General features: G+C 37.3%; 1 protein-coding gene across 5 annotated transcripts in view; it reads right to left on the bottom strand.

Annotated features, from left to right (window-relative positions):
* Positions 1 to 25,808, bottom strand: part of Map4k3 (mitogen-activated protein kinase kinase kinase kinase 3) — a 189,389-nt gene that overhangs the window by 82,328 nt on the left and 81,253 nt on the right. For all 5 annotated transcript variants that reach the window (XR_007104767.1, XM_047523474.1, XM_047523475.1 and 2 more), the window contains one exon: positions 5,849 to 5,939. Coding sequence is in view for 4 of the 5 variants with exons in the window: in XM_047523474.1 (XP_047379430.1) it covers positions 5,849 to 5,939 (91 nt within the window). In the remaining variant the exon portion in view is untranslated. The remainder of the gene's footprint in view (positions 1 to 5,848; positions 5,940 to 25,808) is intronic.

Genomic DNA, 25,808 nt, shown 5'->3' with positions numbered 1-25,808 from the left:
TGTGTAGTGTAGGCTACTTTCACAGCAAAATAGCAGAGTTGAATAGCTGTGATGGAGATCATGTGGCCCACAGAGCCTAAAATATTTACTATATGGCTCTTCATAGAAAAAGTCTGCTGAACCTTGATTAGATTACAATTTGATTATGAATAATCTAGGCATGTATTAAGTGCTGTGAAAACCCAAAGATGAAAATACTCAGGAAAATACAGAGAATGTTTTTGGAGGAGTTAAAAATTGAACTGGGTCTTGAGGTTAAAGTAGGAATTCACCAGTCACAGGGAAGGATCTATGCAAAAGAATGGAAACTTGAAAGATGTCACATTTGAGAGAATGGGTAATTTAATGAGTCGAACAAAGGCTGCCTGCAGGGATAAGGGCCAGAAACAGAAGCTAAAATAGGCTGAGGTCACACTGTGAAATAATGCTTGGTTTGCAGACTCCTCAGTATAGTTACCTTCATCTGGATGGTTTCTTATTTGTCAACATCTCTCTAAAAATGTGGCAACCCAAAACAAGTGTTATTGAGTTTTGCATGAACAGTGTATTAAAATCTCAAGTTGCTGATATGCCAGCAGTGGGTCAGATATGGTGGGGAAGGATGGATTAGCCAGACCTAATAGGCGGCCTGATGCAGCTGGGTGTAATGGTCCAGGCAGCATACAGCAAGGGAACACAAAATATCTGAGTGCGAAGGTCGGTACTGTATGAAGTACAGCAAGGTACCATACATCTAGAAGGTAAAGCTGAAGAGATTAAAGTCTAAAAAAAGATATCTAAAGCGATTTAGATCTGAAATTCACAGGTGGACCACAATGAACGAAATGGAGGCATAACAGCTGACATAAAAATTTCTGTTGGTAGTGTCCAATATGACGAATTTTAATTCTGAAATACAATTTTAGGAACTTGCCAAATGGAGGTCCAGGGTTGGTAGATGTGTGCTTTATCCAAAAGGAAGAATGCACTTGTGACTAGTGATTGCTAAAAAGTTTAAATCTCCCAGAGACTATCACTTATCTGCTTTATTTGAACACTCTACTTCTATAAATTTGGTTGAGGGCTAGCTTCAATTTCTTAGCAACTAAATTGAACTGCTAATTTACAGTTTGTAGTTAACTGAAAATCTTTTCTATATAAACAACAGATCAGTTTTCTTTCCAGCTTCTTATTTGTACATCTGGTTTAGTGAAACTAAGGCTAGGACTTGTCCTTATTTGTTATTTCTCACCTATTAAAAAAAGGGGCGGGGGTTAGTTCTGACTCACATCCCTTTGCTTCTGACATGCATCTTATTAGTTCTGGTAGTGCATCACTTAAAAACACTTCGGCATAGACATTATGATACATGTTTACATCAGGTTTGGTCCAAACCTTCTGGGCAGTGAGTTAATAATATTAAATATCCTAATTGGCCCCCCCTACAAACACATGTGCGTGTGTGTGCGCGCACACACACACACACACACACACACACACACACAAAATAACCCTTTTACTGTGCGGAGGACTTCCACTCTGGCAGGCCCATCAGTCAATATTCTTTGGAATAATGTTCGAGCTCAAAGTTCGTATCTGGATTGCAGGACTCCATGGGCTGGCCTCTTTAGCTGAATCCTTCCTCTAAAGTAGTGGTTCTCAATGTGGTTTGGGGTACTCTGAGACCCAGGGGAACAGCAAGGTCAAAACTCTTCTTAACATTAGTGAGAAATACCGTGCCCTTTGTACTTTCTCTTATGAGAATGGAGTATTACAGGAGCTGAAATATAATGATGTCATCCTAGACTGCAATATGTGCTTATGGATTCTTAAGTATTAAAAATTTCTGTCTTAATTTCTAAATAGATGTCAACAGATATAATGAACTTAAAAGCTCTTTGAAGCACTTTAAAAAAAGGCTGAATGACTGTCTTGGCGGTCTGCTTAAGATGAAAATAACATGTAAATTACTTAGTAAAGAACTTAGAATACTGCATCAATGTAAGGTGCTTTCTACTCCTGTTATAATTTATCTTTATAGTGTACTTATCTTATAACTTAGAGTGTAACTTATAGTGTAAGTTATCTTAAATTGCTCTATGAACTTGATGAAGATAATAATAAATAAAATTATCTTTTTCTTTTTTAAGAAAAAAAAGTAAGCGAGATGGGATTGTGCTGGCATGATTTTTCATCAAACTCATGTAATTACTTCTTTCTTATAAGTGCTCACTAATTGTTTGATTAAAAACTTATCCTAGATGTTTGTTGGGAAAAGATGACTGACATCAAATTTGTTAGCCTGTAATTTTCTATAAATCACCTTTTCCCCTCCTTTGAAAATTAGTTGCTGCTGATCTCTAATCTCTGACACCTCTTCCATTTGTCAAAAGACATTCACTGATAGTGGATGACAATCACATTTGCTACATTTTCAGTATAATGAGATATAATTTATATAAATCTAAAAACTGAAATTCACTTAAAGTGTCTAGTTGTTCTATAATTATCTCTTCACATATCCTATGCTTCAATTTCATCTTAATAATGCTTTCCTACTTTCCAGTTTGAAAACAATTCTCCTTGGTAGAGAAAATGAACACTGTAAATGAGTTTTATGCTTTCTTAAATCGTAAACTATTATACTGTTTTATATTAAAAATTAGTGTCTTTCCTTTCTCCCCTTGCTTAAATATATAGTTTTCTATTCATTCTATGTAAAATAACTTTCCAGTTTATAAAAAGGAAAAAAAAAATCACAACTATATCTATTACTACTTCATTTTTTAAGATACTTAAAATACTTATCTTCATAACATTCTATTTAGTTGAAGTCTGAAAATACTTGAATGATCAGAATCTATTAGAAAGACAACTCCATCTGTTCTAGGAATGTCTCTATTGTGATGATAAGTCTGCATTTGCATTTGGTCACTCACCAAGCCATCTGTCTAAACAAGAAAGAACTCCGAGTCAATCCCTCCGGTCTTATGCGGGCAAATGAATTATAAAATCTTTGTCCCTCTGTATCTGAACTGGAATAAAATTAACCACTGAAGTAAATATTCGATATAGCAGTACTAATTTCCTGACCCAACAAATCCCCTAGAACTCTTTTTTTTTTTTGAATACTGAAAATATATCTTACAAAGATAGAAAACTAAGTATGGGAGCGGAGAGTGGGGAATGCACTTCTAACCTTCCAGTTCCATGTTTCCTAAAGCACACACGGACCAAACTTCTAATAGCTATCTCATTGATCTGGAAGTGTTATTTCTAGAACATATTTTTTAATCTTCTTACATTGTGATTTCTGTCTAAATTTGTTATAATAAGCTGCAAAAGAACAACACAGAAGTGGTAATGAAGAGTACATATTTTTAAGCTCCTTGCTCTTTGTAAAACCATTTGGCAATGAGAAAGAATCTAAGAAATCATGTTCCCTTTGAGAACAAAAATCTAAGTAATATTGTGGACCAAAAAGACTTCTGCAGAATCAGGCCTAAATCTCAGTGCCAACAATGAATAGTTAGATAGCCTCAAGGAGTCATTATTTAGCACTCCATTTTCTCATCTATGAAGAGCATGGGCTGTGTGACAAGATCTCTCAGGCCTTTCCAGCTCCAACACCTTACAAGTCTGATTGTTACTATTCCATACTCCAAATTTGGCTAAGTCTGGACTTCAGTTAGGGAATAAGAAAGAATCTGTACAGAAGGGTTAGAGAAAGGGAAGATTAACTGCTGTTCTATATAATACTATCATTTGCTTTCACATCATTTTTTTAGTTAGCAATGCCAATTTATAGAATAAAATCATCTATTTAAACCAGCACTTCCTGATCTTCTACTCTACAACTCTAATAAAGAACATGGTTCTACAGAAAACATGACCTTAACTTTGTTTGCTTTACTTTGGTTTCTGGTGATTTTCCGCTTTCTGTTCTTCAAGATAATAACAGTGAACATTCGCCCAGCATCAGTTACATTCTAAGCATTCGTAGCATTCTACTTGTCTCATTCACTGATTTTCACAGCTATTCTGTCATGCAGATAATATCATCTCCATTTTATAAATGGGACAGAGTGATTAAATAACTTGCTCCATGTCATACCATCAATAAGTGATGAAGCCAGGACCCCAAGATCTTAACTACCCTATACCTTACTATCTTCCTGACAAGAAGACCATGCTCATTTCATTACACCTCGGTGCCACGTAAATGGATGGGGCTATCCTGGAATAACAAGTGAGGTTTTAGCTGTCCCATAGTGCTAGAAGATTCAAATCATGTTTGAGAAATCCTTGGATTAAGATTTAAGGGGAAACATAAAAATTCTCTTTTAAAAAACCAGCTTACTTGTAGGAATAAATCGTTTATAATGCTTCCCCCAATTAAGTGTAGGTCAGTCATTTTGTTAGGACCAACGGCAGTAAAACAAGTGTTTTGAAGTGGTAATTTTGACAATGTTGGCAGGAATTAATTATTTGCATAATGAAGTTAAATGATTTTAAAAAGACTATTTATCTGAGCTCATATAGTAATAACCTATGCTGGTTCTGCTCCCTAACATACAAACTGTTAGGATATTGTCCCAACCACTCAACATTAAAGTAGTATTAAATTGGCTTATTAAAGAATCCATTCATAATGCATAACAGTTATTGACTTATCCCTATGTGAAAAGGGTTAATGAATTCCTAAGTTTCCAATAACTGACCCTGTCCCCTTCCCTACACACATACACCCACCTACCCACCCTCACACACACCTTAAGAATGGTTAGAACCAGGGACTGACCTAGTTGTTTTTTTCATAAGCTGGAAAGACAAGAGGCAGAATTCCCCAGTCTTTCCACTCTGCTGTGCTCAGGAGAAAAGGAAGAGTGTTTTGCATTGGTCCTCTGAGAATGTGAGCTTGCAGTAAGTTACATCTATAGTACACTGCATCAAAACTGAAGCACTGAAGTATTGTTTATTTTTGTTAATACATAAGAAATACTGCCAATCTTCCTTTTGGAGGAAACTTAAAAATGACTAGATCACAATGTTAAGGCTCACAGCTGTATATCAAAGTTAAAACATGATTTAACTCTAAGGGGACTCCCCTACAGAGTATTGCATGGGAACTTGGTTTGGTTTTGCCAAAGCAAATTATGGCAAATTTATAGTCTGCTAAGTTCACTTCAGGACCTGGAAAAATAAGTTGCTGATAGCTGCTCTGGAGGATGAGGAAGGAGAATCACAAGTTCAAGGTCAGCCTGTGTTCTGTCGCAGCATAAGATAAAAAGGGCTGGGTGGACATAGTCTAGTTGTAGAGTGTCTCTGGGTTCAATAGCCAGCGCCATGCACACATACACATGCTAGTGCTCATGCATGTACGCATGAGCACACATACAGAGTAGTTAGTGAAATAATTCTAGTTCCTAGTACTTTGGACAAAATGAAGGAGAGGCATGAAGCAATATTCTGAGGCCAGAAGCACAAAACACACAAAAATTGAGTTCCTGATAAAAATAGGAAGAGATGCTCCTGAATGAATCCCCCTACATGTAGAATTCCCCCTACATGTAGAAGGGGCAATAGATGGGCTTCATTAGACCTCTGGTCCACCATACAAAGACTAGGCATAAAAGTCAGTTTTTACCGCCAACTTCTTCACTGAACTCATACCTAGAACTGCCAGCAACAAAACTGTGATACTGGTTTTAGAATTAATAGGTCACAAATTAAAATTCCATTCATGTAAAAACATCCTATTTTCAAAGCATAAAGAAAACTACAAATCATGGTATTAGAGCTAACTTTATTTTGTTAAATTAATTAGGGTATGGAGTCATTATTGTTTTTCAAAACGGAAACAATGTACCTGAGATAGCTTCCAAAATAAGCAACAATATTTGGGTGTTTACAGTCTTTCATCATAATAATTTCTTGCTGTACAACTGCAAAATCTTCTCCTAGAATAAAAAAAAGCATGTTGAATATTCAGTAGGCAAGAGAAGTTTCAAACTATTCATTTATTTCAAAACATAGTATGAAGATAATTATACTTATGAGTATGACATAAATGAGCTATAAATAAAACACGACCAATTAGTTAATGATATTGCTTTTAATAACAATTTCAGTCCTGACTCAAAGTATACCACGGTAATTAAAACCATGATTTCTAGTCCCAGACTTTCTGGATTCAAATCCTAGTTCTGTTCCCCAATATGCTATGTGAGCTTGGGCAAATCACTTGACTTCTCCGTGCCAATTTCCTACTCAGTAAAATAATAATGACTAATCTCCCAGCGCTATTGTCAATATTAAATGAATCAATACATGTAGAATGCTTAGAATAGTGTCTGGGAGAGTAAGCTCTATATAAGCATTGGCCTATATTTAATACTATTATGCCTAAGACATAATCATCAGTTATCATTTATCACCAAGAAACACACATTTCCCCTTATTACTAGAAAATATTTAGTAATTGTAAAATAAGAAAGTAATTCCTTTTTAAGTCAGGGCAGAACCCCTTATGCACTAAGAGTGTCAGATATACTTCAGAGGCTCTCTGCAGAGTCAGGAGGCTTACATGACTGCAGCTACAGGTACCGGATGGACCCCCCAAAGGCCTGCCCTGTATTCAGGACCTTGTTCCCACCACATAAAGATGAGAATGGCATTATAGCTAGCCTGGTCGGACAATTAACAAATGACCTGTCCTATTCCTTCCCAGCCCAGATTCTTCAATATGTGATCTGGCAATCCTATAGCAGTGTCACGTGCTGTGGCTCCTGAATGAACACTTGTGGTGGAAAGCAACAGAACTGCAGGGAATGCAAATGTGGTGAACCAGAGACTGCAGAGAGAGAACAAATGGAAGTGCTTCCACTTAAAACAAAGTGGCCTGGATTACTAATTCAGTTTTTAAGTATTATATTTGTATTAGTGGCAAAGTAAAAAATAAATAGATAAATAAATAAGTAAGTAAATAAATAAGAGTGCGTTAGCAATTACTGCTCAAATCGTTAAGTATGAGGTTGTTGATGGTAAATTCTGACATTTCTGTATTTCTGGCCTTGGCATGACCTATTGTAAATGTAACTGAAACATGAACTAGATCAATCACAAATTATTAGAACCTGATATCAAAACCCACCTTACAAGGGAAGAAGTAATGGAGAAGAGATGGCATGTCAAGTCCTTAATTTTTGTAATGATGTGAACACAAAATAATAAAAATAAAAAACTCCAAAGACAAGGAGGGAACTTTTACATCCTCAAAAACTCTGAAGATTACTGAGCTAGGATCCTCTTATGAGCTCATTTCCCACCTAAAGAATTCCTGATTTTCATCGTATAAAGAAATCCAAGTTAGAAGTAATAGTTATAAGGGGACTAACACCAATTTTCATTGATGTATTCAATTCTCTGGAAGTTCTAAACCTTTGCTTTTCACCCATTCTAAAATTATATTTTTCTGCAATCCAATGGAAGGGCAATTGGCAATTAAGACTGATCTACTCAGTGACCCTAGGACTTCTGGTGGTTAGAAGTTGGAAACTTTTTCTGGGGTAAGCCTCAGAGGCATTATTCAACATCACGTAACCTCAAAGGCAGCCAACCCAGAAGAAAGTTGATCTGTGGAAAACACTGAGGAGAGACAGGAAAAGGAGGCATCTAATTACACAACCGAGCTGCTACAATGAGCCTCACTTGCCCTTGTAATTCTTAGACATACCTGTACATGACCTAGAACTCCCTGTATCATTTAAGTCACCCTGAGTAGGGTTTCTTACTCAGAAACAGTACTGTGATCTTTGTATGTATCACAGTCCTGCCCACGTTACATCCGTGTTTGCATGTCTGTGTCCTCACTAGAAGACAAAGCCCTCTAAGATAGGACCGTGCCTGAATCGTCTTTGTATCCTGAGCACCTGATATACAACAGAAAGAACTGTTGACTGAATGCATCTACAATACCTCTCTGTGAAGACTCTAAAATGGAGATATTAGCTTTTGGTTTAATTTTATCTAATTGTCAGCATGCTTTATACAATTAATAGCCTATTTACTACTCTTTTTGATTTCTATTTCAACTTACAAGAGGCTTTAAGTCTTCAAGTACAACTTCTCCCATGAAATGTTGTTGATCCAAAATGCACAATTTTTTCCTATTAGGTCAATCTTACGTGATTATGAAAATGGCCAAATTAAATTCAACATTTTTATGGGAGAAAATCCACACATTCAATTTTAAAGGTATGTAAAAAAAATGTAAACTTTGGAAGAAAAAAAGAAAGGAGAGTTTAATACATTAATAATACAAAAAAGCTGAATAGCTGATTTAAAGAACTTTCTTAAAAGCTCATGAAAGACATATTCCAAAGTTGAAAATTAATAGACTCAAGGAAAAATTCTATCATGCTTAACTGGGATACAAGAGCAAAAGATTAAACTAGATGGAATTTTATGATAAAACTTTCAGACAATCAATCATTAGAGCTGGGGTTGTGGCTCAGTGGTAGAGTCCTTGCCTAACATGTGTGAGGCACTGGGTTCGATTCTCACCACATAAAGTAAGCAAATAAATAAAATAAAGGTATTTGTCCATCTTGTACATATATACACATATATATGTAAAATTGTTTAGACATTAAAGAATTCATCTTCCAGAAGGTGTGCCCCACCCACCCAAACAAAATGGGAAAAACATGCAAGACTACAAGTAGAGGATATATGAATGAACAAAGAACTAAGGCAGAAAAATATAAACTAATACATGTAATGTTCTTAGAACATTCATCATACATATTAAGTGGTCAATAAATGTTAATTACTTAAGAGAAGAAGGTTGAATAATGTTCCCTAAAGCCTTAATGCCTAAAACCTGTGTGAATGTTACCTTACTGGCAAAGGGGATTTGCAGGTATTAGACTGAGGATCTAGATGGGGAGATTACACTAAATGACTAGGTGACAAGTGACATGATTTGCTACACTACAGGCTGTGAAGGGCAAAACACATAGGAATGCAGCTCTAGAAACTGGAAAAGGTGAGGGAATACAGTCCTGATCTTGACCCAGTGAAACTTATTTCACATTTCTGAACTCCAGAACTTCAAGAAAATAAATGTGTTGTTTCAAGTTACCAAGTTTGCAGTAACATGCTATAGCATTCATAAGAAATTGATGATATTATACAATATTATTATTATTGTGGCAAGGGCTTTTAAGTGTAGTGGTAAGTACACTTGCCTAGCATGTGTGAGGCCCTGAGTTCAATTCCCAGTACTGCAAAGACAAGCAAGCAAACAAACAAACCTATTATAGCCATTCACAAATAATCTGTTCGCCTCTCCATAGTGTGGAGAGTTTTGGTAGGAGGCAGCCATCTAGTTAAAGACTCTTCTCAGTCAGTGTGTACCCTGTTGTGCCCAAAACTAGTTCTTGCCAAGAGAATGCGAACAAAAGGCATGTGTCCCTTCTCCATTATTTCTTTCCCCATCAGCACGTAATATGATATTGTGAGAACTAAAGGAAATGCAAACAGCCTGGGTCCCTGAGTTACTAACAGGAAAAAATTCAGCCAACAATTTGAACATCTGCACTAAACTACTACATACACTGGAAATAAAATTCTTCTTAAATCAAACCACAAAAAAATGCTAGTTTAGTTTTTATGGTAGCTAACATTATCCTAAAGTGACATAACTAGTACTGTCTGTATATGCAAAAGGTTGTCCAAAATGTAGTAGGTGCTTCACAAATGTTCTCTAAATAACTGGTAGAGTAGGTACAATGAACAAGGTTATAGACATTTCTACTAAGTAAAAAACACTTTCCTGTAAACAGTTATATTGTCAGATGTGAGCAAGCAGAAGATGAGACTATGGAGGAGGTCCTGCCCTGAAAGCTCTACTATAACACAGAATCCCTAAACCTCTGTGCCTTTTAGATACAAATTGACAATCATTGTCTTTCCAACATTTCATAAAACTCTTTACTTTTTCCTTACAAATTAACATATAATCTTGAATGGGTACCCAACTTAAGTTAAAATGAATCCCTTTTTGATAAATCTAATCATTTACAGTGGGTGAACTATATTAAATTCATAAGACCCACTCTTATTAGCATAAGCATTTTAAATTATTGAGCTACCCAGCATTCTTTCTTTTTTTTTTTTTTAAGGCTGTGCCCTCATGAATGGATCAATGGATTATCAAGGCAGCAGCTTTGTTATGGAGGTGAGCTCTCCTTAGCAAACATCCCTTCTTTTTCCATACGACACCTGCACTGCTTTAGGACTCTGAGCAGTACCCATCACCAGCAGTGGTCCCTTGATTTTGGACCTCCCAGACTCCATAACTGTGAGTAAAATAGATTTTTATGGGGCTGGGGAGATAGCTCAGTTGGTAGAGTGCTTGCCTTGTAAGCACCCTGGGTTCAATCCCCAGCACTGCAAAAAAAAAAAAAAAAAAAATTCATTCTTTATAAATTAACCAGTCTATAGTGTTCAGGTATAGCAGCAGAAATGGACTAGATGATAATAAGCAAAAACACAATTACAATAATCACTATACAACCACTGCTGTAAAGAGTAGGAGATGAGGAAGCTGCTAACATGACTGGGAAGCAGTGCCGCCGTTTCTAACAGCTTGTGTCCAGGTCCAGGCCACTGTACGAAGGGAGCCGACATGTGTCTGCACAATGAATGGAAACAGGGATTACATGAAAAATCAAATTGGGAAAACAGGATTAATTGTTTTGGGAGGTGAACTAATGAACAATATGTTCATGTCTTCAGAGAACCAAGAATCAGCATATTTATACCATGTATCCTATGTTCCCTTAGTTCTGTCCCCTATGAAATAAACAGGGGAACCCTCAGTTATCCTTTGTTTTTATACTTCACTTTTGTCATTTTTATTTCTCTCTTTGAAATGTTTATCATCTTTATGCCCCTAACAAGATGACACAGTCTTCCAGAAGTATCTTGATAAATGTCATTATAATGAAGTAATTCTTTGTAAGATCAAACAGCTATTTAACATGGAAACTACAAACAGAGCAGCTTAGATTTTAAATGATACATGAAAAAATTATCATTTAAAGATTTTAAAAGCAAGTTATCTTAGTTTGTTATAGATCTAATTAATCTTCTAGGTTACAACTTTATAGACAGATGTATGTGAGCATACAGTTGTATATGTGTGAAATCATCTAATGCTTTAATTTGGATAAGGATGACAGTAACTTTTTTTTTAAAAAATATATATTTAGTATATATTTAAAAATATATATATATTTAGTTGTAGATGGACACAATACCTTTATTTTTTTAAATTTATTTTTATTGTAAACAAATGGGATACATGTTGTTTCTGTTTGTACATGGAGTAACAGCATACCATTTGCATATTCATACATTTACATAGAGTAATGATGTTTGATTCATTCCATTATTTTTTTCCTTCCCCCCACTCCTCCCACCTCTCTTTTCCCTCTATACAGTCCCTCCTTCCTCCATTTCTTGCCCCCCTCCCACCCCCCATTATGTGTCATCATCTGCTTATCAGTGAGATCATTTGCCTTTTGGAATACCTTTATTTTATTTGTTTATTTTTATGTGGTGCTGAGTGCCTCACACATGCTAGGCAGGCACTCTGCTGCTGAGCAGAACATCTTAAGAATTATTGTCCCAGGCACACAGTTATTCTTAAGATGTTCTCTCTTAAGAAGACAATCAGGGATGGGGTTGTAGCTCAGTGGTAGAGCGCTTGCCTAGCATGTGTGAGGCACTGGGTTCGATCCTTAGCACCACATAAAAAAATAAATAAATAAAATAAAGGCATTGTGTCCATTTACAACTAAAAAAATATTTTAAAAAAAGAAGACAATCAACCACCACTATACATTGAACTAATACATAAAAGAGAACATCTGACCAAGTGTGGTGGCCCACGCCTGCAATCCCAGCAACTTGGGAGTCTGAGGCAGGACTGCAAGTTCAAGATCAGCCTCAGCAATGGTGAGACCCTGTCTCAAAATAAAAAAATAAAAATATAGCTGGGGATATAGCTCAGTGGTAGTGTCCTAGGGTTCAATCCCAGTACCTCCACCCACCTCCCCGGCTCAAAAGAGGAGAGAGAATATTTGAGGAACTATGCATAGACAATCAGAAAATAACACAATTTTCCTTGACTTTTGAGAAACAGGGAACATAAAAAGTCTATATAACAGTAACGACTTAAAGTTGAACCTTAAATGTTCCTTATTTCTGTCACACTAAATCAATTCTTTGTTTACAAGTCTAATACAATGTTATGACTAAAGGCATGTGCCATGGAATCAGAATACCTAAGTATGAAGCTTGGTTTCACAACTTATTGGATGCATGATCTTGGGCAAATTACTTTCTCTGTTTATGTGTGTGTTTCTCAACCTACAGTGGCAATTACATAATACAGAATAATGTGTTACATATATGTGTATATAACAAAAAGCACATTATAGCAATTACCCACATGCACAATTCCATGTTCCCCTTCCCTGCTTTTTTTTTTTTTCCTCTACTTACCACATCTAACATGCTGTATGTTTACCTATTTACTGTCTGTCTTTCAAACACACTAGGGACATTCAGTATGAATGCATTACTAAGTTATCTTACAAATACTAACCAACTGAAACCCACAAGAGAAAAAATAAGGTGGTACAAATAGTAGGAACAAGAAGCTCACTATTTACAACATGTGTGAATGTACTCTTGGAAGACATATACCTGAAAAAAAAAAATTAAAAAGTCTTTAAATTAACACTTTAGATTGCATCCAATTAAATTCTATACCTAAGAATAAGGTTTCAAATGCGAGAGCTTACACAAGTATTTTGAAAGATAAAAGACCTGAAAAAATTGAAAACCACCTTACTTTTGAATAGAAAGACTTTGGTAAAGAAGCAAATGTCTCATGAATTAATCTCTGAATTACTATAATCAAAATACCAGTTGAATCTTTTTTTTTTTTTTTTTTCCAGTTGAATCTTGTTGGACATTAAAAAAAATTCTATCATAGTCACCTGGAAAAATAAACATGAAGGAACAGTTTTATAATAGATGTTACTTTAAAATATTACAGAAAAAATAAGTATCAGAGTTGATCTGCCCAGAATGTTCATGTCTCCGATTCTCTGCTAGTTTGACTATTAAATGTCCTATGGCCAGAGAAGAGAAAAATAAAACAGAAGATACCTAAATTGGGAAGGAAGATGTAAATTTACCTCTGTTCACAGATGACATGATATTACATGTATAAGACTTTAAAGATTTTACAAAGAAACTGCTAGAACAAATGAATTCAGCAAGATGCAGGATAAAAAAAATTAACATACATAATCAATTGCATTTATATACAATAAACAATCTGAAAGCGAAATTAAGAAAACAATCCTAGTCACAAGAGCATCAAGAAGAATAAAATAGTTAGAAACTTAACCTTGGAGGCAAAAGACTTGTATGGTGAAAACTACAAAACATCACTGAAAGGAATGAAGCAGACACCCTATGTTCATGGACTGAAAGACAATGTAGTCAAGATGTCCATATTACACAAAGTAATCTATGGAATCAATGCAATCCCAATCAAAATCTCAAACATGTTTTTTGCAGGAACAGAAAAAGCAATCCTAAAATTCACATGGAAGCACAAAGAATTAAAGGCCAAAATAATCTTGAAAAAGAACAAAGCCAGAGGCCTCATACTTTCTGATTTTAAAACATTTTACAAAGCTACAGTAACCCAAACAATTATGGTACTGGTCTAAAGATAGACATTTGACCAACGCAACAGAATAGCCTAGAAATAAATCCACACATATCCTGTTACAGGCTCCTTTATAAGGGTGCCAAGATTACACATGGAGTAAGTATAATACAAAGTTGCTCCCTGCCCTTTCCTTTGCATCACAACCTAGCTTGTCAGTCTGAAAGTTGCTCTCCCCGCCCTTTCCAGTGCAGCCATTTTCCCCGCCTCCCAACTACTTGTCAGTTGTGAACATCCTAGCTAGCTAGTTGGTTCATCAGTCAGCTTGCAAGTATCCTTCTCTGTTATTGGTTCCCTGTTAGCCCGGCGGAATTCAACTGCTTAAGGGTAGCTACCCCGCCATCTTTTCTCTTGCTTTTCTCTCCCCCTGACTCACTTTCTTTTTCCTCCTGGCTTTCCACACTCTTTCTTGTGCATGCCCTTTCTCTTTCCTTTCTCTTTTCCTCTCATTTTCTCTCTTACCCTACAGGGAGACACTCTGTTTGTTTAATAAACTCCCTTATGTGATTTCCTGTGTCCGGCATGGTTTTCATGGGATTTCTTACATTGGTGCTGAGACCCGGGATGGGATCTTCCACTGTCTCTTAAGCAAGTGGAACCCCATCCGAGCCCCAGTGCCCCTCGGACACAGCCTCACCTTCCATTCTGCCTGGACACTTTGTTCTGCTCTGCATCCATCACCAGACTTCAGATTGGTGAGTCCTCTAGGTGGATTCCCCTAGGCCAGTTTATTCGGGACCCGGGATGGGATCTTCCACTGTCTCTTAAGCAAGTGGAACCCCATCCGAGCCCCAGTGCCCCTCGGACACAGCCTCACCTTCCATTCTGCCTGGACACTTTGTTCTGCTCTGCATCCATCACCAGACTTCAGATTGGTGAGTCCTCTAGGTGGATTCCCCTAGGCCAGTTTATCCGGGACCCTTGAGGCAGTTGAGGGGTGGGGGTACCCCAGCCACAACTTTTATAGTTACGGCTGGCCCCTATAGTCGGTCTTATCTGCCAGGTGGATTCCTGATTTTATGGTGGAGATTCTCACTGTTGAGGCTCATCTCGTGCTCGTGCTCCTGCTTGCACCCGCGCTCATACTCGAAAACCCTGATGTCAGGTCCAACTCTCCTCGGCTTTTGCCTGGCACACATTGGTGCTTGTGTGACGACACAATGTGCTGCCTCCTCATCTCCAGCGGAGTACCCTGGCCTCGGGACGCCCTGGCCACAGACTCGGCTGTATCAGTCTCCACCATGGGATTTGGGTCCTCCATTCTGGCAGATTCAACCCTGGGAACCCTTCACCTGACCCCCGGCTTAAAGTCATCAAAATTCGTTTATGTAATGGCATACAGCTTCCGTGAGCAAGCAGAAAGATGGAAAGGGATTCCTTATCTTCAAGTCTCTTCTTTCTTGCGCTTCCTTGCTCTTCCTGCAGGCTGGTCGCCTCCAGCCCCTGCTTCTCCATCTCCTTTACCCTGTTCTGTTTCTGCTTCCATTCCCTGGCCCCGCCCACCTAGTCCTCCTGCCACGAGGGCCCACATACATAGGTGTGGAGGGAGTAACCAGTCCAACAATCAGTGGCATGTCCCAGTAAGGAGTATGATATAGCAGCCCCATTCCCCACAAGTAGTGTGACATAATGTTTCACAATTTTCTGCATCTAAACCTGAATTGATTACTAACCAGGAAAAAGGGTTAAATGCCCTAGGCATCAAGTTTCTGCTAGAACCTGTTAGCCCCTTTCAGATCTCGATCAAAGCTTACATTGAAATGTAAATGGAGGAAGCAGAATGCTCAATGGGAGACCATCTCAAACCTAAGGAGAAAAAGTGTCCATTTAAAATTTTTCCTGGGCTGCAACATAGATCACTTTATCTCTCCTCATTTTTTCTCTGCCCTTCTCTTTCTCATTTTCTCATGCTATAATTAATGGCTATTATCATTTTTCTTCTAGGACTTTTGTTTTTCTTAAATGCTATATTTTTGAGCTCACAATCTTGATCCTACATACCTAGGTTAATGATTTTTGATCAGTTCTTTTTATCCAACTCTAGAGTTATTTTTGAACATCTGTTACATTGCAATGGAGATAAGCATTACAAGGCCTTTGCTTTTGTGTTAAATATAAGTGCACATAAAATTTAAAAAATGGATCCAAATACTTTTAATTCATGTGATTTAAAAAGGTTCAATTTAAATTAGGTAAACTAACAGACATAAAATGTCTTTAAAATTAACTCACAAGTCTCTAGGTGGTCAAACTAATAAAATGTTGAAAATGTCTAACATCAATTTTTCTAGAACTTTTCTTTAACAGGAAAGAGACGGCAAATACTGTTGGTACACTTGTCTGATATCTTGGTTTTTTACACTTGTCTGATATCTTGTTTTTTTTTTTTTTTTAACAATGAGTGAATTAAGAGTTGACATGAATGGGATTACTCAAACGTGTTTGTTAGAGACATCTGATTGATTTACAAAGTTATTCCATGGAGTAACATACTTAAAAACATTATTCTTTGTATTAAATGTGTTCATATTTTCCAGGTATATAAGCCTTTAAAGCAGAAAATTTATCAAGTTGCTATTCTCCAAATTAAACTTGTCTGTAATGGTAATTTTAAACTCATCATTTAATGTTCTATTATAGGACCTGTCATCAATAGGGTATATGTAAAATTTGTTACTTTTTATAGTGAGATAAAAAAAAATTTAAATGTAAATGTATTTCTAAAAGTTATTGAGAGCCTGATTTGTTTAAAGGTTAAACATGAAAGCATTTTGCCACTTTGCCACACAAAAGGAAAGTTAAAAGCTCTCTCAGCCTTTCTTTAATTCATGTTTTAGATGTAATGTTAAATTGTGTTAACTAATGTTCAGATAGACTCAGGAGTCAATGTATGTAAACTTCTTAAAATGACATTTAAGAAAGAGTGTAATGTGCGGTAGCAAAAATGGGACAACAGTGGTCGAGACTGGGGTCTCTGATCTCATGACTTTGGACAGTGGACTTCCTTGAGAGCTCATAGAGCTCCTAACATTGCACTTTGCAGCTCTGAAAAAAGTTATGTTAATGTCCTAGTCTCTGTAACTTTCCTGAAAACAAATAATAATGCTTACATACATATATAAAGATTGCTGACATAACTCTTTAGATCTGCATTTCCATCAGAGAACAGAGCTCCATCTGATCTCAGCTTAATGTGTAAAATCTGTGTTTATAAACCTTTATTTTCTAATACTCCTTTGCCCCTCACTGAACTTGAGAATTTGGTCATGCTGGTCATGGCAAAAGAGAAAAAAATTAGCTTTAGGAAATCACCTTACCTGAGATAAGGCTCTGCCTCACAATCCTGCTGCTCTTTAGAATGGCTCCAAAGTAAGCCAGACTTTAACTCATTTAAAGTTGTGTTCAAAAGTTTGATGTTTGTTGTAAAGATTACTGTGATCTCAAACAGGGGATATAATGAATAACTCAGCCAAAATTCAAGATAGCTTTTGCACGAACTCAATGTTTTACTGTTAGAGGGGTGAATGAAGCCAGAATTGGGGACAGGCAGTTAGTGTAGAAATAGGGGGTCAGTCAAATCGAGGAAATAAAAAAGTCCACGAAAACCATCTGCCTCTGGAAGACTGGAAGTTGAAAACTGCCCCTGGGAGAATGGAGTTTTTACATCTCACCTGCAAAACCAGCCCTAGTCACTTAGGCAGGAAGGAAAGAGAAGGCTTCCGAAAGAACTGGAGAACACCATAGATTAACTTAAAAAGATTTAGGATTTTCTTTAAGATTTAAGAGTTTCTTAAAAAAACAGAAACCGGGGAATGTAATACAAAGCTGCTCCCCGCCCTTTCCTTTGCATCACAACCTAGCTTGTCAGTCTGAAAGCTGCTCTCCCCGCCCTTTCCAGTGCAGCCATTTTCCCCGCCTCCCAACCACTTGTCAGTCTGTGAACATGCTAGCTAGCTGTTGGTTCATCAGTCAGCTTGCAAGTATCCTTCTCTGTGATTGGTTCTCTGTCAGTCCGGCGGAATTCAACTGCTTAAGGGTAGCTACCCCGCCATCTTTTCTCTTGCTTTTCTCTCCCCCCTGACTCACTTTCTTTCTCCTCCTGGCTTTGGTACTAGGGATTGAACCCAGGGCCTCATGCATGTTAGGCGAGCACTTTACCCCTGAGCTACATCCCCAGCCCTTCACTGTGGTTTTTGTTTGCTTGCTTGTTCTCTGGTGCCTTAAACTTACTAGACGTGCACTCTACCACTGAGCTACAACTCTAACCCTCCCTCCACTCTCTCTAGAGCGCACCCTTTCTCTTTCCTTTCTCTTTTCCTCTCATTTTCTCTCTTACCCTGCAGGGAGACACTCTGTTTGCTTAATAAACTCCCTTGTGTGATCTCCCGTGTCTGGCATGGTTTTCATGGGACTTCTTACAGTAAGAACATTCACTTCAACAAATAGTGCTGTGGAAATTGAATATCAACATGCAATAGAATGAAACTGGACACTTCTCTTACATACATGAAAAGCAACTCAAAAATGTTTTAAAAACTTAAGTGCAGGACCTGAAACTACAAAACTCCTTTAGAAAATAAAGGCAAAATAATTCACAACATTGGTCTTGGCAAATGACTTCATGACACAAAAAGCTCAGACAACAAAAGCAAAAACAGAACAAGTGTGATTGCCTCAAACTCAGATCTCTGCACAGAAAAGGAAACCATCAGCGGATTGAAAAGGCAACAACGAAATGGAAGAAAATATCTGCAAACCATATATCTCATAAGAGTTTAATATCCAAAATACAAGAAGAGTTCCTATAACGCAAAAGGAAACAACAACCTTAACAATTAAAAATGAACAAAGGGGTCTGGGGTTGTGCCTCAGGGGCAGAGTGCTTGCCCTAGCATGTGTGAGGCAAGGGTTCAATCCTCAGCACCACATAAAAATAAATAAAATAAAGGTATTGTGTCCATCTACTACTAAAAATAAAAATGAACAAAGGGTGAGGAATATATTAATTAGCTTGATTTAATACTTTCACAACATATACACATCAGAACATCATGTTGTATACCAATAAATATATACAATTTTCATTTGTCAATTTTACATCGATAAGCAAAGGACTTGTCTCTCCAAAAACATTCAAATGACCAAAATGTTTATGAAAGATGCCCAGCATCACTAATCATCAGAGAAATGCAAATCAAAATCCTAATCAGAGGGTTAGAGTTGTAGCTCAGTGGTAGAGTGCACGTCTAGTAAGTTTAAGGCACCAGAGAACAAGCAAGCAAACAAAAACCACAGTGAAGGGCTAGGGATGTAGCTCAGGGGTAAAGTGCTTGCCTAACATGCATGAGGCCCTGGGTTCAATCCCTAGTACCAAGGAAACAAAAACAAAAACGAAAACCCACAGTGAAGGCACACCTCCAACCTGTTAGGAGTTATGAACCTGCTATTTGTTATGAAACAAACAAAAAACAGAAAGCAAGTGTTGGTGAAGATGTTGAGAAATTGGAACTTCTGTGCACTAGTGCTGAGAATGTAAAATCATGCAGTTGCTATGGAAAACACTATCGAGGCTCCTTCAAAAATTAAAAAAGCCGGGTGGGCACACCTGTAATCCCTAGTCCTGTAATCCCAGTGATTTGGGAGGTTGAGGCAGGAGAATCATAAGTTTGAGGTCTTAGCAACTTGGCAAGACCCTGTCTCAAAATAAAAAGTAAAAGGGGCTGAGGAAGTGATTCAGTAGTAAAGCACTCCCAGGTCCAATCTCCAGTACTGAAGATGATGATGATAAAAAATAATAATAATACCATATGACCCAGCAATCCTACTCCTGAGTAGATACCCAAAATAACTGTAATCAAAATCTCAAAGAAAGACTTGTGCCCTCTTGTTCACTGCAGCATAATTCACAATAGTTAAGAGACAGAAACAATCCAAATGTCCAATCATAGATACATGGCTAAAGAAAATGTGATACACACACACACACAATGTGATATATGTACATACGCACACAATGGAATATTATTCAGTCATAAAAAGATGTCTTATCATGTGCTACAACATGAATGGACCTGGAGAACAATACGCTAAATGAAAGGAGCCAATCATAGAAGGACAAATATTGCATGACTCCACTTATGCGAGTTATGTAAAGTGGTCAATTTAATAAGAGCAGAAAGTAGAATGATCATTGCAGAGACAGGGTGGAGGAGGAACTGGGAGTTAGTGTTAAATGGGTACAAATTTCAGTAATGCAAGATGAAAATGTTCTAGAGGTTTGCTGTGCAACATTTGTCTTAGAGTTAACAGCACTGTACTTCAATTTATTAAGATGGTAGATTTCAAGTTGTATATTTTTACCATAATATTTTAAAAAAACATATACTATGGTCAAAAAGAAAAATTTTGATTTAGACTATGGAAAACAAACAAGGTTCCTCATGCATATGTTGCAGGTATTTCACTCACAAATCTTCAAACCTCCATACTATTTTAAACTTAAAGAAGTGGGAACAAATATCCATACTCTATAAAAATATATTAGACCAGCTTTAATTTTTTATTTGTTAAGTGGTACTATTATGATTTGGTTATAAGGTGTCCCCCAAAAGCTCTTATGTTAATGCAGGAATGTTCAAAGGTGAAACAATTAGACTTTAAAAGCTGTAATCTCATCAGGGGATTAACCCATTTGATGAATTAATAATCTGAATGGATTACTGGATGGTAACTGAGAGGCAGGTGGGGAGTGGCTGGAAGAAGTAGGTCAGTGGGGCATCCCTTGAGGGATGTCTTCTCTCTCCTTCCTAGCTGCCAATAAACTGAGCAGCTTTCCTTTGCCATGTCCTTTTGCCATGATGTTCTGCCTAACCTCAGGCCCAGAGCAATCAAGTCAGTTGACCAGAGACTGAAACTAGAAGCCCAAAATAAACTTTTCCTCCTCTAAGTTGTTTCTGTCAGGTATTTTGGTCACAGCAACAAGAAGCTGATTAACACAGGTACATGATTTTTAAACTCCACTTCATGCTGTAGAAGCAATAAGTGGAATTACCAGCATTTCAAGTAATCCATGGCTAGAATCCCAGAGCTTTTTTTTTTTTTTGTACTGGGGATTGAATCCAGGGGCACTTAAACACTAGCCACATCCTCAGCTCTTTTGTTTTTTTATGCTGAGGCACTGTCTTGCTAACTTGCTTAGGGCCTTGCTAAGTTGATGAGGCTGGCTTTGAACTGATTCTCTTGCCTTGGACTCCCAAGTCACTGGGGATACAGGCATGTGTTACCATACTCAGCTCTGATTTTCTTTAAAAAAAAAAAAAAAAAAAAAAAACTAAAACTACCAGAGAGTACTGGAAGTACACTAAATGAAATCCAATTACCACCTTTAAAATATTTAAGTATAAAAAAAAAATTCCAATGGCATATTTTAAAAAGGTAAGAAAGTAGTTTAAGTAGTTATAGTTGTTGTCAGATGTGGGTTGGCCTCTTGGGAAGGGAGTGAGTGTGACGGTGCCCCTTTGCCCAGACACCGGGAGCCAGGTTCTGTGACGCAGACTCAATTTATTCAGGAAGTGCAATAGTTTATATATGAAGTGAGAACCAATCATTTTAATGAGAAAGCCAGGCCACTGCTCAGGTTACATGTTTACACTACTGTACTACAGGGAAGAGCAGACTTCTACTGGGGATCAGGGAGGCCCAAGAGGCATAGGGTCATCACAGAATGTTCTCATGTGACATGATGAGAGCCCAGTGTTCTGTGCTCAAGCCCAGTCCATACCTTGGATCCATGCCTGGTACACCCCAGGATTCTCCTCAATAGTAATAAATCATTTTTCTCCTAAAACCAAAGAACTAGCTCTTATTTTTTAGTTTTAGTTTTGGAGATATAGCCTTGCCCTGATTAATACTAGAAAACAATGCAAAGGCAGGGCACTCTATCACTGAGCTACATCCCCAAGTCTTAAAATTTTTAATTCTTTTAAAATGTTGAGACAGGGTATCACTAAGTTGCTTGGGGCCTCACTAAGTTTCCCAGGCTGGCCTTGAACTTGCCATCCTTCCTGCCTCAGTCTCCCGTTGCTGGGATTACAGGTGCATGCTACAGCACATGGCAATTCTACTGACTTCTATACATATTTCAAAACAAATTAAAAAAATTAATTATGATGATTGGTATACCAAGTAGCTTATGTTAGATGATTAAGGTTTAGTTTTTGGATTAAAGAAACTGTGATGCCAGCTTCAAAAGTCATACTCTATGCTTGTTTCTCAACCTTGTTTTCTAATAGCTCTTTCCTGCCCCCATGAAATTTTAATGCCACAGATATTTTGAATATCTGTTTATATACTGTGTGTGTGTATGATTTATGTATAAAAAGTGAGCTTATTTCCTTCTACCCTCATCTTTTGTGTGTATATGTGGGTGGGGGTGTTTATTAGACCTGAACCCAGGTCTTTGCACATGGTGGGCAAGTATTCTACACTTAACCACATTCTCAGACCTTTATTTATTTATTTATTTATTTATATTTTTGAGACAGGCTGGCCTTGAACTTATAATCTTCCTGCCTCAGCCTCCTGTTCATGTGCCACTATGTTGGTGATCCTACCACCTTCTTATTTTAAAGAAATAATTTGAGAACACATTTTATAACTCAAACAAATTATATCCAGGTAGTCAGGGCAGCGTGGCTTAACCTGAGATTCCTGACTTAACCTGTGAGATATGCTTACCACGGTCCAGCTCTTTTTTTGAGAGTCAGTCATGCAGCTCTGATTGAAAACCTCCAAACAAGGAAGGTAACCATAACTCAAGAGTGAACATCCAGCATAAATCCCCTTGATTACATCTTCCACTCAACTAAAAGCTAAGGTTTCTTACCTTGAGTTTCTATATGCAAAACAGGTATTACAGTAGGTTCAAAAAAATGTTTCTGGGGTAAGGGCAGAATAAAAGAACATGAGGGCATAGTGTAGATTTTAAGGGAAGAACCACAGTATATTGTTTGAAATAGTACTAATTTTAAGATGCTTCAAGCTCTCTGAATTTTCTGGTTCTGTCTCACCTTAAAGACAAAATATTTTAGTCATGCTCATCTATTCTGAGGCAATCTAGGCATAAACTACAGCTGTTTAAAACTCATGAAAATATCAGTTCCTAAAATCAAAACAACATGGCAAAATATTCTTCCTGTAAATGAAATTCTATTTTAACACACTCTGTTTCTCCTGTATCTCTTTTTACCCATCGGTCACATTTTAGGTCCCATTCTTCCACCCTAAAACCTCATGCAGTTATCCTTCCTTTCCTTTGAATGCAACTCAAGGGTGGATGCCAAAACAGTGAGGCCTTCGTATCACCAGGGTCTCTTCTCTGTCTTATGCACACGAATCTTCCAATAGTTCCATTCTGACTATGTTAATAACCTGTTAAAAATAAAAACCCACTGTCCACACAGTGAAATCATTTAAAGTTGTCCACAAACTATCACCAATCCAGTTTCTGCTTTATTTCCCACTATAAATATAACTACTCTAGTCAAATGAAGCTACTATTTTCCAAACAGTCCTCATATTTCCACATGACTTGTGCTTTCACCCTGTCTTTGTATGAAATATACTCCATTCTCTTCTTTAACCACCAAAATCCTAACTACTCTGGAAGGCTCAGCTGAATTCTTACTTCCTTAATCATCCCAAGTGAAATGAGCCTCACCTCTATAGAGTCAAACAAGTAAATTAGGATATACAGTTCTTCTGTCCTGCTGGTGCCCTTTCACATGGTAAATCACACAGGTATTCCCTATCCAAGTATTCCATAGAGAGTCAAAGGCAGCTAGCTAGTCAATGACTCATGAATTTAGTCTTTCAAGTCACAGTCACCACTACAACACACATACACATGCTAGTTTTCACAGTGGGTGACAAGTTCCTTGACAACAGGAACTATGTCTTTGTATCTCCTACTCTAACTAAATTAAGTGCTAAATAAACAAACATCGATGAAGCTAAATAAATCACTGATCAAAAACAGGGTTGGAAATGAAGAAGAATTGCAGATAAAAAAAAAACAAGTCCCCTGTTATTTTTTTTTCATCAGTGAGCATTATTACCTTTCAGTAGGTAAACAGATCTATCCAGCAGAGTAAGCATAAGTTCATAAAATGGTCAACTATGTTAAAGGGTGGCTAAACAATCCATGACTAACTTTTGTAGAATAAATGATGTAACAGCCACTCTTTTCATGATGGCAATAAACATCGGATGTTGAGGGACCTGCTCAAGCACTCAAGGGAAAACAGGAAAAGCTGCCAGATAAGGACATTCCCTAGTGACTTGCCACTCTGATGCAAGGTAAGGAGGGAGATGGTGTCTCTTCTACCTCTAAGGACAGGAAAACCAACATCAAAAGTTGACAGAAAAGAAGGTTCAAAAAATGTAACTGGAGATTTGTGAAAAAATAGTGGAATGAGGTCTTACTGGTACCTTGTTGAGCTTTTAAAATTTTGCTCTACAATTTAATACATACTTCTCTCATGAACACACATACTACCCTACTTTCCTACTGAATTTCCTTGCTTATCAATCTCAGTATCTTTCATTGTGTTGGAAAAGAACACTTACAAGAGTTTCTCCTAATGAGTTGCTACCTAAAATTAGTCACTTACCTGTCTGCATTTTATATTCTATCTTAACAACTGGTATTGCAAACAATACCATTAATGAGTAATTATAAGTAACTTTAAAATTCTGACTTGAAATCACTAAAAGAAAAAAAGAAGAAAAAAAGAGGCCCATAACAAGACAGTTGTAACTCAGAACTTGAAACTAAAGCCTAAAAGTACGTGAGTTCTACTCTACTAGCCAGCTCTGACATAAAACTATTCATCTTACTTCATTTTAAAATTTTCATTCAAAATGGGCCAAAAGTTGGCAATGTTCTTGCTTCATCGGGCTTAAGACTATAGCAACAAACCTGCAATCTCACAAAATCAGGTTTATGGTCCTAATGCAACGAGGAAAACTGCACACCACAGGAACCTTGAACCATCTCACCAAAAAAGGAAAAGGATAGTTACAACATTCTGGGTAAGAGTGAAACTGAGGTGAAATTAAAATGAAAGGTTGTTATGTTATGTATTTATTTTTATGCAGTGCTGAGGATGGAACCCAGTGCCTCACACATACTAGGCAAGCACTCCACCACTGAGCCACAACCCCATCCAGAAACAGTGCTTTAATAGGCTTTGTAGAGCAAAGCCAAGCCGTCTGTCAGACTGGACTGCAAAATGAACACAAGGTCCTCTTAACTCCTAAGTTAAGATGGATGTGGGTGTTGTGTCCAGAAACCCCTTACATGAAGTTCTGTGTCTGGGTTGTAAATCAACACCATCTCTCTATGTCAAAGTGACTGATATTTTCCAGGAAAAAGTAGATGTTTTATTCTTGCTGATATAATTTCATACCACTAAATATCTGACAGTCTGTGATTTTCAACAACAAAGTTTCTCAGTAAGCAAGCAAGCTATATATTCAAAGACATGGTTTGCTACTCTTTTGGTATACCATTCTTGGAAGAAACAGCTTCCTGTGGAGTTTGGGCTTTATCTGTGTCTGTTATTTCACTCTAATAAACAGCCAGGAGGATTTTACTGTCACTTGAGATTCCTGTGACCTAAGATTCCTGTTCCACTTTACATCTGGGTGTGAAGAACAGTTTACTAATTATACTGACTGCTTTCTACTCTTCAGAAAAGAGTTTCTTTGCTGCCTTATATTTGGGTTTGTCATGCATCAATTTCTGTTTCTGCTAAGATATCTAATTTGGGCAAACATACAGACTGAAGAATCAAGTTTATTTTACCCCAGTGAAGTTCACTTATCCATTTACATACATAAAAATCACTTAGTTGAAGTGATGGCTCTACTACCCCAAGTTTTTCATCTACTAGTTTTAGGAAACACACACACACACACACCTGGCTCAATCTGATACAAAGAGCTTCAA

Source organism: Sciurus carolinensis, chromosome 13 (assembly GCF_902686445.1).
Source record: "Sciurus carolinensis chromosome 13, mSciCar1.2, whole genome shotgun sequence".
Taxonomy (NCBI): domain Eukaryota; kingdom Metazoa; phylum Chordata; class Mammalia; order Rodentia; family Sciuridae; genus Sciurus; species Sciurus carolinensis.
This window is presented reverse-complemented; position numbering and strand designations above follow the sequence as displayed.